The sequence below is a fragment of the Chaetura pelagica genome, unplaced genomic scaffold, assembly GCF_000747805.2.
Source record: "Chaetura pelagica isolate M959 unplaced genomic scaffold, ChaPel_1.0 scaffold517, whole genome shotgun sequence".
NCBI lineage: Eukaryota > Metazoa > Chordata > Aves > Apodiformes > Apodidae > Chaetura > Chaetura pelagica.
This window is the reverse complement of record NW_009953992.1, coordinates 1,003,405-1,018,377: the sequence shown is the minus strand read 5'-3', so window position 1 is coordinate 1,018,377 and position 14,973 is coordinate 1,003,405. Positions and strand designations below refer to the sequence as shown.

Genomic DNA, 14,973 nt, shown 5'->3' with positions numbered 1-14,973 from the left:
TTTCCCTACCTCCTTTATTCAGTATTACTCATATTTTTAGGAGGAGCACCTCCGGTCTTAACAGAGTTGACAAAATTCCTGTTATCACAGTAAATAACACTGCTACTTGTTTACTTAGACGAGGAGTACTTTTTGCTTTATAAGATGCTGAAATAATATAAGAAGTCATGATGTTTCAAAGTATTTCATAAAGCACAAGCTTTATAAAGTGAAAATTTCTTCCCCAAATATCCACATAGAAGTTCTTCATGCCAGACTGAGAGCCTCTGTTGTAGCTCCTCAGCCTGCTCCGAAAGCCACACACAAGTCCCTGTGATGTAAATTTCCACCTGACATGAGTTATTTTCAACAAAATCTGGTGTTGTAAACACCATTTCAACAAAACAGGTGTGGTAAATTCCTTTGTAGTGCAGCATATCCATTCATTAGTGTAAGCACATCTACCCTCCAGTTGTCCATCCACTTTGCAAATTGATGTTAACAGAACTGTCAGGTGAGATATTGTCTGATTGGCAAAATACCAATGTTCAAATAGGAAAGGATCAAAGTGAATTGATGGGATTAATTTCCTTGTTTGTTTGATGGTATATACACTTCAATTAAATACATACAAAAACTCACTGACACATTTTAGAGCTAATAACAAGAACATAGTTAACATGTAACATGTCTACAGTGCAGTGGTGATGTTTTTTCCAGAAAGGTGATCAGAGCTGCTGCCATTTTCTTCAAGCAGCTATGTCCTCTACAAGGACAGAGGTATCAGAGGTGACGTTATCTCTATTGAGGACCACAAAGATGACATGCCTTCCTGTTACAAGTCTTTGTCCTTCAGAAGAGAGATAGCTTCCCTATTGACAACGCTAAGGAAATGTAGTTTTAATAGGTTTATTACATTACTGAGAATCTCAAGAGAGTTTTCAGCCAGGCCAAAGATCAAGGATGTAATTATTTCTTAGCCTTTGAGGTTGCTGAAGTGTTCTCCCTCTCACTGTAGCTTTGGTTTGATTTCTCCAGCAACTACTTTCTGTAAAGGAGGACTGCTGACCCCAGAGAGGAGTGTTCTCTCTCCACACTGTCTGCTCTCCAAAGAGACAGTCAAGGCCCTACCTTTATGGACATAAATCTTCACACAACATACACACGTATTTATAAACAAATTGCTTCAAAAGCAGTAACTGATTTCAAAAGAGGAATTAGAGAATCACAGAACCATTAAGGTCACAAAAGGCCTCTATAATTATCTAGGCCAACTGTCAACCCAACATCACCCTACCCACCAAACCACGTCCTGAATTATGGGGCGTGTTTTTGCATCTCAGGAACTCTCTCTTTTAGTAGAAACAACAGTAGGGGAAGGGAAAGGACACTCACAATTCAGTGTTCACAGCCCTCACAAAGGCTACATGTTTAGTTACAACATTAACAGCACTGCAGAGCCCTTTCAGTTCAGAGACTCTAAACCTGCATGCTTATTGTGGCAGCCTTGCAGTGGCCACAGAGGAATTTCAATGGAACACCAGAAAATGCATGCGTTTTGTAAAAGCCCCTGTTGCTTTGTAGTGAATAGAAATGACAGGAGCTTCCCTAGGAGGGCCAGCAAGTTTGCCTCTTTGTTAATCATCAGATATATCTTCTGGAGACAGCAGGGAGGCTGAAAACCAACATTCCTTATTAAAAATTTCAGCTCTTTCCATAGCCTGCCTGTTTGAGAATTCAGCATTTATCAGCAATGCAGTTTTGCTACCACAGATGAGTGCACCAATTTCCTGTCTGCCTTCCTTCAAGCATTCTAATATTCTTGTATTGACTTAACCACGTTTTTCCATTTCACTGTTTTTCATAATATTTTGGGAGGGAAAAAAAAATATTGATTGCCCGATATCAGAGGGAATATTTTAATGATTAAGTTTAGCGAGTCCTGCAAAAATAGCATGTTTTCTGTTTAAAGAGAAACATCAGACATTGCTCCCCTCTAGATAAAATTGAATTGGATTCAACACTGTGAGCAATGCAAGCCTGGGAATGTGCAAAACAAGAATCTGAAGATTTGATCTTGTACAAGACATTATAGCAGTTCAAAAGGTCCCCAAAACCCACAGCATTAAAACCTCTTATTATTCTAGCAGGTGGCATATTATCATTCTTACAGACTGATAATTTTCCTTATTATCCCCTTGACTGCACATATAACAGAGCAATATGAACCTAATAATGCCTATAAACATTTCCATTACCAACAGTTTGCTATTTAGGCACACGGAATGTGGTACCAGACCAGTGCAATTGATTTCTTTAACTGATGTATTGTGCTGCTTTTTATGGCTGCTGGATTTTGACAGGAACAAAACCAACACCAAACCAAGAGCTACAAGGCTTGAACCCCAAACTTCTTAGCATATTTATTTAGATATTAGCCCCCATAAGGTTCTTCATCTGTCCCAGTCACATCAAAACTCCAGATTATTATAACAGAATCCAATCACACACTATTTCACTCTAAGCAAATACAAACTTTGTTCTTTGATGCACACATAATCAACTGAAGCAGGAAATTAAATCAAGTATTTTAAAAGGTGCTGAGTTGTTAAATTATTTTATAAGCTGCCATTTTATTTCCTTTTCTATCATACTATCATCAGTTCTGATCCTCAGAGGATACAGAAGCAACCTGTATATTAAAATAAACTTACTACCATCTTTCCAAGGAAACTGCTGCCTTCTCTCAGATGCATAGAGGGAGCCTGCAAATCTGTCCCCAACTCTGCTGCGCTTAACATATTCTCAGAGTTAGTATAAATAAGAATTCCTACAAATCACACATATACTAGCCCCAGACAGCTTTTGCATGGCCAGGCACAGGCACAACTGGGGACCCAGGTTGCTCAAAAATATTTGTATATGTTCCTCATGCCTCTCTATTTTGAGAGCAGAAGTGCGGATCACTGCTCCCCCTACTCCCAAATGCTTGAAAGATTGACCTTTGACTCTGCTCTGAAGGGGAAAAAAAAAGAACAAAATCCTACTCAGATTTTCTCTGAGGAAGCATTTCGCTCTGACTGCATGACAGGCCAAAAGCTTTGAGGCAGGGAGCTAGAACAACTACTGCACACCCTTTCAAAGAGGTCCATAGGTTGGCAAAGCAGGAGCTGTTCCTGCCAAAGGGAGTGTCTGCTGCCAGCGCCACCATTAACATGCCCAAAAAATTGGGGGCTAGGAGAGACAAATAATTCCTACCATATGAGAGCAAGCCTTGCATTTAGAATAGATTAAGTAATACAAACAAACAGCAAGGGCTCTATATAAAAACACACTGCAGTTTGGAAAGCCCACTCTTGTTTCTAGATGAAATAAACTGATAAATACGCAAGTGATCTACTACTTTAAGATAGTGATTCCTTTCTCTTTTATTTGCTCTTCTGCTTACCAGTAACTACAGGCAAACCTACAGAATTTTCTGTGTCATTAGACAACAGCTTTAGGGATGACTCCAGCCTGTCTCCAAAAGAAGTAAATGTAATTCTACTCTCTTTTCATTAGAGACTGTCTTGACTGAGCTGACTTCAGCAGTCTGTTCACACACATTTCATCCCCAGCAAAGCTTATGGCTTTGTACAGTTTTGCTCAAAGTAAAATTAACAGCTTACTACTTTCAACAAAGTTAGCAATTAAATATTTATATTGTCACCTCCTATTCTTTACCTCTTAATCCTCAAATTGGCAAAGAAAACAGCAACTACTGAAACTATTTTATGCATGTGAAAGTAGGACTTGGCAACTAGATGAAGATGCATTTTGAGCTTTTCTGCAAAGACACACTCCTCACAACTGACACGTGCTCTGATCACAGGGCTCACTTAAGAACTGCAGACCCTTATTAGTTTTGATTGTAAAATTAAGGACAAACCATTATGTACAAAGGAGGAGGGAAGCCAGCTCTCCTCCTCAATGGTAGGATTCGAAAAGACCAACCCCACACAAGTGGTTTCTGTCCCTTCCCAGCAATAGGAGCTGAAGGAGACCAGCACTGTGTATGTTTCAGAAGCTCTCTTTTGATTCAGTAGCAGAGCTCTGGAGGGAGCAGCTTTTCCTTCTGGAATCATCCCTGAACACAAAAAAAAACCCCTAAACTGCAGCACACAAAAACTGCTACAAGATGTGGAGAAGACTTTTTGTTCTCCTTGCTTCCAATATTCAGGACCCAGTTATTTGTATCTATATATTCTCTAACATGGGTTGTGAACTGGAAAAAACATGGTAATTCAAACAAATACATTCTCAGGACAACTCTGAGTTTGTAAAAAGCACATATCCAAGTGGTATTTCATTTGTTCATACAACACCAATATAGTGTGAAATGTCAGAACTCTACCATGATTCAGTCCCTTTCCAGGGACTGATCCCTCTTCCCTGTGATTGAGCTAAATGATGCCTGACAAGCTAAAAAAGAAAAATGCAGGAAAGACAAGCAAACCCACCCCACATTTTCTCTATTTTTTTTTTTTCCTAAGCCATTTTCAAAAGCATATGGAGATAAGAATTCAGCCAAAATTACCTTAATGACCAAGTCAAACTTCTGGTGTATATCCCTATTTATTGGCTTTAGGAGCGTGAGTTCAGCTGTTGTGAGATTCATGTGGAAATACTGTGGATAATCCTCAGGAGTACCTGTAAAAGAAACATTGAGGTTTCAGGTAATGCTGCTTCTGAATGATTAACAAGCATTGTATTTATTTTACTCATTAGTCATCAAAGGTACAAAAACTAATCCTTCTACTAAGGATAAAATACTGCATAGTGTGTACATGGAGCTTGAGGGTACTACTAGTATCATAATTATTTCCTTACTCTCTCTAACCATGAAGATTCTAAGTACCTGATAACAACAGGAGCCCAAAATACCTACAGCTGGTGGAAAATCTGCTTCTCAGCTTCCAGGAGATATATCTGAATCTAACTAGATAAAAGGGCTACTGAGAAATGAGCTCTCACTGCAATCAGCTTTCTCTTGTAACCACCACCCTCCTGACACCCGCCTTGCTACACACACAGCCCACTCAGACTTTCTCATCTTTGAAGTATATTTTCCCTGAAGTATTCTCTGGACACAGTCAGCAGAGAAACACTATAAACAGTGTTTTTGAGTGCACACATTTAAACTAAGAAAACACACAATGAGTGACGTAACAAAAATGTTACTGCTAGGTCCATGATAGCCACGTTATTGCTCACAGAAGATGCCCTGAGATTTGCAATTTAAAATGCACATATTTTAAATGTTCTTCTAGCCCTGTTGCACCTGTCGGCAAGTTCTTGAATGCATTATTAATAACATAACAACACATAAGTTATTTCAGATTTTTTTTCCAAGAGAAGAAGTTTCTTATCAAGGAGGAAGCACCAGATGAAACCTCTGTTGTGCCCAACAGCTTCCATTTATTGTCAGCAGCAAATAGTGTCTTCATGGCTGAGAGTTTTTTGGGTACTCTCCAACCCCATTAGAAGAATCGGAGAATCACAGAATTATTTGGGCTGGAAAAGACATCTGAGACCACCAAGTTCAGCCTATGACCTAACACCACCACATTTCCAGACCATGGCACTAAGTGCCACATCCAGCCTTTCCTTGAACACCTCCAGGGATGGTGACTTCACCACTTCCCTGGGCAGCCCATTCCAATGCCTGAATACTCTTTCCATGAGAAAGTGCTCCCTAATACCCAAGCTAAACCTCCTCTGGAGCAGCTTCAGGCCAGGCCCTCTCATCCTGTCCCTGGCTGACTGTTCAGAATCAGTCTCTGCCTATCAAGGAACAGAAGCTACACCTTTTTGTTTGGTTGTTGTTTTTTTGGGTTTTTTTGAAGACAAAGGTACATTCTCTCCTCATTTGTGTGGCATAAAACTATATCTGCTTTCTCTAGCTTCTCTGACTCATGGCATTTTATTATTTTTTTTGGTTCACTGTCTGACTTTCCCTGAGCCAGCCTGACCCTGAGACGTGAAAGCACAAACCTGAAGAGTGCAGGGCTCAGAAAGCCAAAGTGCTTAGAACCAGCATGAACTCAGGCACCCCAGAGCTTAGTGGTGTTACTGAAAGTATCTGTAGAAACCAAAATACGGATTACCAGACTAAGATCTCAAGTCATTTTAGATCTTTGAATAGTCCTGTGTAGCAGCTGAGAGGCAGAGAGCACTCCTGGCTGATGAGATAAATGCTCTTCTGAGCTGATGAGTTACAACATCTTAAAGCATCCCAGAGAGCAGGACAAATATTGCCATGCCAATACACTATAAAAGGGCAGAAGATTCAACACAAAAGCCCCTGCTTTTCTGATAAATGATGCTATGATTTGTTCACCTTTCAAGTGGAATGATTAGAAACTGCTTTTAGAAAGCCAGTAGCTATCCCAGGAAATAGATGATTGTCCAAACTCATGTGCAATACTTGAATTTGCAACTCGTCATTGAACAACCACTTGTTATACTGTAAGTATATTATGCATATAGATGGTGTCTATATATATATATATAATGCATATAAATGTACACATATTCTGCAAATATCCCTGTATATATGTATGCTATACATCCAGAAAGTACTAACTTCAGGAAGAACCACTATGGATTAGTTTTTCTATTGCACCACAAACATAAAAGCAGTTTCTAGCTCCAAGTCCTCCTCCCCTTCCCCCCTTTTTAATTTCAACTCCTAATTAACTGATCTAATTTTTAAGAGCAATAGGCATCCAGAAAGAGCTCCAAGTTTTTGGCAGGGAACAGATTGCTGTAGTCTCAGGAGGCTGCACAGCATAAGGGTTGATGCTGAGGCTAAGAAAAATCAAGAAATGAAGGACCAAATGCAAAAGTAAAAAAATAAGGAGAACAAATACATAGGGGAGAATGGAGACAATTTTAAGAGGCATGAAGGGAGCAGGGATGATGAAGTTAATATTGTGTAAGGATGCCAGGAAAGAATACAAGAAAAAATAAAACAAAACAAATAAAGGAGGACAAGACAAGGAGGACAATCAGGAAAATAAAGATTGGAACATAATACATCTGGGATGCCTGAATCCTGACTGGGAAAGGAGAACAGCACATGAAGACTGGCATGAGGTTTCTTTTCCATACTTGAGCACACAGGGATAAGATGGCACCATCTACACCAAAAATTGAGCACTGAGTGCTCAACAGGCCTCTGGTCGCACTCTTCTGGCCAAGGCAACAGAAGCAGCAAGATGACAGTCCAGGAGGGAGCATGATCTCCTCTACCTTGATGATCTTACAGCACAGAGGAGTGCCCACAAGGTGAAGAGCACTCTATGGCTTGCTTTTCTTGGAGCCAAAGGAGGGCTTTTTTTTAGGACACGTTGCCTGCCACGCAAATGTGCCAGGGAGATCACTGGACTGGAGAGAAAATCCCCCAAATGTGATTTTTGCCCAAAAAAATAGAACACTGACGTGATGAAAAGACAGCAGAAATCACAGACAGTTCCAGGGTCAAAAGCAGAAGGTGAGGGTTTAAAGGAAGAGTTGACTGTTCCCAAGAAACAGCTGCAGAGAACAGAAAGCCTTAAAATTACTAGTAAAAACAGCAAAGGGGAAACCTTCAAAGAGAGCTAAGCAGTCAATACCAGAGTAGCACAAGGTGGAGATGCAGCTAGCACTGTGTAAAAAAAACAGGGTGAGACTGCAGATGAGGGGAGGTGGGCTGGCTTCTACCCCCTTTTATCATACACACCCACTCCATGCAAAGGGCTTCCTGATGCATGTGACACACCAGACACTGTATGTGGGTCTATTGCAATGAACCAAACATACTAACATTCCTGAAAGCCAGGGATTGGAGAAATCAGTGCATTAGAAGACATTCCAAGCATCACGTTTCCAAATGTAAAAAAAACACTACAAGACATTAAATATTACAGCATGGCCTCAGTTCAATCCTCTTCTCTTAAGTACTTTAGAGTACTTTGGAATGTAGCTCTTCCATCATGTACTGTAGCCAATGCTTTAAACTGAAGACAACAATCCCAGAAGCACTATGCTGCAAGTAGTTTTCCTATCTGAGGATGACCCTAAAGAATATTTAAGACCTAATTTCCTATTGTGCTATCAGTTTTTTTCAGACTTCTTGATACATCCTTTGAGAGGACTGCACTCAGAGGTGAGAATGAGAAAGAAAGTACAAAATAATAGGCTGGTAACACACTTAGGTGGCTACTTCATCTCTAAAGTGCTTTCCCCCCAGCACTGCTATGCTCATGTGGACATGCAGCAAGACTTCCACAGGCACTTCTGGTTACCTCCTGCAGGGAGCTAGCTCCTTTTCAATGAAATGCAGAGGAATCTCTTGTTCTTAGAGCCAGAGAGTTCACTTGTACTCTCATAACTGGAAACATCACTTGACATTTTACCACAGAATCACAGAATCTTAGAGGTTGGAAGGGAACTCTGAAGATCATCCAGTCCAACCCCCCTGCCAGAGCAGGGTCACCTAGAGCACATCACACAGGAACACAGCCAGACAGGTTTGGAATGTCTCTAGAGAAGGAGATCCCACACCCTCTCTGGGCAGCCTGTCCCAGGGCTCTGCACTCTCACAATAAAGAAGTTTTTCCTCACATTTAGGTTGAATCTTCTGTGTTCCAGTTTGTGACCTTTGCCAGAACACTTGAAAGGCTACTTAGCTTGAAAGCGTGAGAAGCAGAGATCTTTATGGCCACTTACAGCTCAGGTTAGCAAGACACATCAAGTAGAATGGGGTTATTGCAGCACTGATTAAAAGATCCTAAAAACACTGATAAAAATATGCAGATTTCATACATAACATCCCTAATGCCCAAAGCATATGGCAAGACTGAGCTAGAACAAGTGTGCAGTGGGAGGAGGAAGGAAGGGTAAAAGAATCAACAAATTACAATCAAACAAAATTCAGAATCATCCTCATACTTGTTAAGCAGCTTATTCTTTCATTCCATAGGTATAGTTCAGACCTTCCAGGGTTTTAAAAAAGACATATCCAAAGATAGAAAGAACTACGTATAGATTTAAAGCAAGGGAAAAATCCATATAACAAGAAGTATGTGTAAGGCCTATTTCCCGTGAATCTGTTTTATATTTTCTGAGGTAAAAGACAAAAAAAAAAAAGCAGCACGGGATACTAGCAAAGATGAAGAGAGATTTAAAATCTAAAATTGAGGACCATGCAAAAAATGAAATAAAAATAAATAGAGGAGATAGCCTTTTCATTGAAAAAAATCCCCCAAACCAACCCAAATTACTATAATAAATCTTCCTGAATTGAGGTCAAACAGTCATTCAAATATTAAAAATATCACAGGTTAGTGAACACAATTTTTGCTAAGTTAATTCCAGAAGATACAGACTAAATGTTGCACTAGGGCATAACTGTCAATTGCAGAATTTATAAATCAGCCAAGCCAATTTCTTAATAAACCAAGTCAATTTTCAAACATACATCTACTCTACAATACTTACAAATTTCCTTATGAAACTGTGTTGCTAGAAGGGGACTACTTGACAGCAAATTGTTGGCAGCAACACTTGGTCTGCCAGATTTGAATCATGCAGGAAACTAGCTTGCCTCATGACTACCCAAACAAAACTTCGCCTCTTTTCAGAGGGCTCTGAGGTCTGTGGTGCTCAGGCTGATCTGCCACAGCCGTGTCCCTTAGCATGGTCCTGGGAGCAGAGCTCTGGAAATGCATCAAGACACTGGGTGGGTTCAGGCTCCTGCATTTTGCACACAGAGCTCAGGACCATTCAGTAATACGGTACCTGGTACAGTAGTGATTCATTTCTAGCCTCTTAAGATGGCTCTGAAAATGACAGACATATCAAACCTACTATTTTTTCCCCTTTCACAACTAAACTGTAATATACTTATTTTTTTATTTTATTTTACTTTATGACAAGCAAAACTCTTCAATCTGCTCATTAAAGTCTTTACTTCCACATAGCTGCAGTTTAACAGAGCAAACAGGAAAATGAGGTGATTCCACCCAACACACAGTTTCCCATTCCCCTGCTACTCACAGGACAAAAAAAATTACTACAACATCATTCTCTGTACTTTGGGAGCATGAGGGCAGGTGGAGGACTGCAACTGCAAACTACTGCCTTAGGCCTTTCCATTATCAAATCACACAAGATGAACAAGTGGAAACAAATGCCAAACACAGGAAAGTTGCAGGAAAGAAACATATACAGTAGAATAGAAGACAGCCCCCCCAAAGTGCCTATCTCTGAACTCTTCCCAGAACTGTGTCCTTCCCTGGCCAGAGAACAGCAGAGTAAACTACCCAAACACTAAATCCCAAGGGAAAGCATCTGGGCTCACAGGCAGCAAAATTAAAGGTGGATGCAGCAGGATTCTGAGTCTCTCTGTGCCAGGAGACTTTTGGAAGGAAACCCACTCTAATTGCCTTCCTTTAGCACCTGTTACTGCACCTTTGCACCTCTGAATGAAAAATACACCACAGCATAGCTGTGAGCACAGGCAAGTCTCTCTCCTTTTCCTTGCTGTGTTGCTTCATTGGCTAGACCAGGCAATTCTGCATCTAATCTGAATAAATAAAGTAAGTAATGCAGCCACCCCACATGAGCTTCAAATTGCAACTAAATATAAACAGGTAGAACAACGATTTCAAACATCCCACTAACCACAAGACGAATTTTTTATTAGGCTCCCACTCTCCCAGTCAATCTTTCTCTGGCTGGTCATAAGAAAGTGATTGATTGTGAGTGATAGCAAGAGTAGCAGACACCAACCAACTAGGATGGAATAGAGGATGCCCGGTCGATCAGAAGGAGGCTGGATGTTTCGGTCCTGATCTATGGCTTGTATGGGTGGAGTGACACTGATGGGATTCACACGTGCCTGAAATGAAAAATCAGACAGATTGGAAACAGAAAAATTAGAAAGCTAGTAAAGCAAATCTCTAGGTTTAACACCAAATAATCTCGCTGAGAAAGGCATTTGCTAAAACCGCAGGGGAAAAAGTGCTCATATGTAAGAATAGTTCCAGCACATGTCTCTTTTGAAATCAAAATTAAATGGGTGACTTTCATATTTCTACAGCAATCTCTTTTCTTTTAGATATATTTTGTACTATAATAGCATCTTCAAGGAAAGGAAGCTTGCAAATGTTCAAACAAATGCCTGACTATGCCACTATAAATAGTCCCTTGAATCAGACACTTCAGACATCATCATAACAGTGAAATACAGCAAACGCTTTAAAAAAGAAAATAAAACCAAATTGAATTTGAGAATCATTAGGACCTAGAGTGGCTGTGATATACAAATATGTACTGCAAAAGAAACTCAAGCCAAGGTACAGACATTTCAAGGACAGGTACACTGAAAAGCCTGTGTGGATGCTGCAATAATTTCCACCATTACAGCGAAGTGGGGTGATCCTGCATGCAAATGTAGAAACAAAAAGCCTGAAAACACATTTGCAGGCTTTCAGGTTGTTCAGTGTTTGTATGCCTGCTTCTTTAGCTACCAAGTTAGCAACCTTTCTCTACCTACCAAGAGCACCTATCCCTCACTGTTGCTTTGAATATTTTCTGCTTCCCTATGCCAATCCACTCTGTTACTCTGGTAACATCACAGCTGCCATTCCCAACTCTGAAAGACCAGTTTCACAGCCTGACTGCTTAATCAACTAGAAACGCAGCTACTCCATGAAGGTATGTGCATGAGTCGTTCCCCTCTCCTTCTTGGAACCTCTGTTTGCTTAGCCAAAATGTCTAATAACCTCTCTGAAAAGCTAGATGTCTTTTTTCCACACACAACTCATCTGGCAGCCCTGGCTTTGGAAAGTTCCAACGTTCCTTGTTCTGCAAGAGGCAACAAGAAATTTAGCGTAGGAATAGGAACAAGTCCACACTTGCCCAAGTTTTGGCACAGCCCTTAGAAATCCTCCTGCTGAGATTTGGAAGAAATCTGCAAGAGCTTTACTGGTGTCCACCAATGAACCTGGATGGGAAAGAGGTGAGCCAGGAGGAGAAGAACAAGACAGGAATGGATGCAAGGCGCTTTGCAAGAGGGGAGACTGGACACCCCCTCCTGGAATTTTGGATGTGTAGCCACATGGTCATCTGCAATGACACAAGATGTTCTGCCCGCAGCCTGCCCACCCAGAAGTAATTTCTTACAGGTTTCTTGAGGTCTGAGGAGGCTTTTCCAGGCTCATGAGCAAGGGCTTGTAGCCATGTGTGGGTGCAGAGCATCTGCCTACCAACACAGGACTGGTGCCTCCTCACTCTGCCTCTCTGCTCCTAACTTTTTCCACAATTCCCAAAGAGCAGGCAAGGTCCTTTGTCACACACCTGTTTCCACTTCTGAGTCTTAAAAAAATTCAATACTTTAACAATGTAACATGGAAGACAGGCTCAAAATAGGCATAAAGAAAGGGAGAAGAAGATATATTTGACATATGTTTTAATTTTTAAAATTCTCTAGGACTGCAGAAAAGTTACATGCTGGCAGGTAAGATGATGCATAAAACTGTTCAAGACTAAAATGCTATTTTTTTAAATTTACAGATCAACTTTAGCACTTTCAGACAAATCTACATTGCAGTTAAAAACATAACCACAACAAAATCTTATTTGTTAATACTGAAAAAGCTTTCAACTTTCCATTCCCAATCCTGCAGGTCAAGCTGCAAGGCTGAGTCTTGCAGGAGGGACCACAGTGGGTCTGGCCTTGCCAGTCACAACCTGTTGGCTGCACCCAACAGCCAAACCCACACTCCAATAACAATTGTGGGATACATAACTCAGAGAGCAAGGCTGTGTGCTTTCCTTTCCAACTCAGGGAGGAGCTCAAGAGCAACATTTAGAACAACTGCATTGGAAATGAAGCAGGTTCTACTTGAACAATAGGTATTTAATCGGACACCACAACACTGACTCCACAGAACCAAAGCAGTCCATGAAGCCAAAGGGACCTGCACAGGAAAACCACGAATGAAAGGTGGAATGAACATTTATTAATTTAATCAAAGTTGGTTTTCCAAGTACTAGATACACCCCAAAATGGGCTGCTCCTAAACTAGAAGATACTATGCAGCAAGATCAGTGGCAATTTGCTGAAATGTTTGGGGATAATTCAAAGCTGTTTTAAATGGGCTGATATGCCTTGAAGCAAAACTAAAGGTACTTTCATATTGTTTTAATGATCTGTAGGTAATGCAAGTATCTGTTTCATCAAACCTAAATTAGAGCTAGGAAAACAGTTCTGCTGCACAAAGCAGCAGCCATTAAGGATGCTAATGGATTCATAAAAACATATGTAGGATTGTTTCAGGAAGTGTAAATGTACTCTTTATGAAAAACAATTGGTAGTCAAAACATGCTTTAATCAATTGCAGTAATAACTATGATTGTTACATAGGGAATTCCTTCCTTTCTTTCATTCCTGAGCACTTTAAAAGGTAAAAGGCACAAAGAGGTGCTCACAACATCTCCCAGTCCATGGTGATGTTTGGCAGCAAAGCCCTTGAGGCTCCCTCAAGCCCACCAGGCTGGGACAGGCCCCCAGCCCCAAACCTGTTCCATGTATCATGCTCAGGAGTTGTCACTAAAGGGCAGCAGATCACACCGGTACAGACCAGAAGGTGAAGCTTTGCTCAGCACTCAGAGAGACAGGGCACAGTCACATACAGGCAGTAGGTGGGTACTGACTGAAGTAGAGGAGGTAGACCCTCCTCACACCTCTGCAGAGTGGGCAAACATGACCAATTGGGGTCTGTGACAGCCTCCATTGTGGGTTAGATCCAACAGTCTTGGAAAAGACAAAAAAAAAACCCTGTCACTGTCATTCTCCACCTCAAAAGGGAGCTCCACAAAAAGGTGGAAGTTCATTAAAAAGAATGGAAAATACACCCCTGAAAAAGTAAGGTGTTTGCAGAGGTCCCAACTGCTTCCGGCCACTCAGTTGAAGGTAAAGAATAAGCACACGGGGGTTTTATTGAGATGGGCTTCAGAAAGGGCAAGACAAATCTGTGCAGCCATTCAGGGCAGGTAACTCAGAATAAATAGATGTCCTTCAAAAACCAGCCACTTCTCCAAGTGAAGAACAAAATAGCTCTGGGAGAAGTAGGTGATGAAAAGCAAAAAACAAGGAGATCCTGTCAGCTCTAAGATAAAAAATGCATACATGTATTTAGGTTTTTTTCCTCATGAGATAAGATATCTCCTAATTATTGGTTTTGGTATCAGCAGACTTCCAGGTGTTTCAATACAGGAGAATCCACCACCAGACAGGCCAAAAAAAAAGAAGCCAAGCCAAAACTTGCAGATGTTATCACAAATATTAATTAAATAAAAAAAAAAGGAACTGATTCTTCTTCAAACAGAAATGTTACAGGAAGCCTGCCAGGGAGTCTGCAGGGCCAGGAGATGATAAAAGCAAAAAATAATAATAATAAATAAATAAATTACCAAAAAAAAGCTCACAGAGAATAAGGTAGCAGCACAAAACCTAATTTTTTTTTTCCCTCTTTTTGTGTTTGCCATGAAAGGACTCTGATGGGTCCCCATGCCAGCATCTTCTCCATGCAGGATGCCTTGTAGGTCCCATAAAAATTCATAATATTAAGAGACATGATGCACTGAGCAAAGCAAATGAAAAGTAACACCAGGCCAAGAGCAGTTTGGTTTCTAAAGGAAGGCAACAGTGAATCATATGACCTTGCTGTGCTATGTAATTCACTGCTCAAAAGTGCTTAAAATCTGTGAGGAAGAGCAGGTGGCAAATGTAACACCAACATTCAAAGGGTCCCAGGGCAAGCCAGGGGAATACGAGTGTGAAGCCGCAGGCTTGCACCAGGAAAAATTAGCAGATGATTTAATAACACTTTGAGCAAGCACATAAATAAGTACAATATGCCCTGGTATGTTTGGTTTTCTGCACCAGGAAATGCAGCCCCCCAG

General features: G+C 40.8%; 1 protein-coding gene across 1 annotated transcript in view; it reads right to left on the bottom strand.

The window, feature by feature from the left end:
• The window catches only part of PCDH15 (protocadherin-related 15), a gene marked incomplete at its 3' end in the record, with an annotated part of 234,661 nt that overhangs the window by 93,871 nt on the left and 125,817 nt on the right, over positions 1-14,973 (bottom strand). Inside the window, exons 9-10 of the mRNA XM_010002259.1 lie at positions 10,795-10,903; positions 4,556-4,668 (exon numbers count right to left, since the gene is read on the bottom strand). Coding sequence (XP_010000561.1) covers positions 4,556-4,668; positions 10,795-10,903 — 222 coding nt within the window. The remainder of the gene's footprint in view (positions 1-4,555; positions 4,669-10,794; positions 10,904-14,973) is intronic.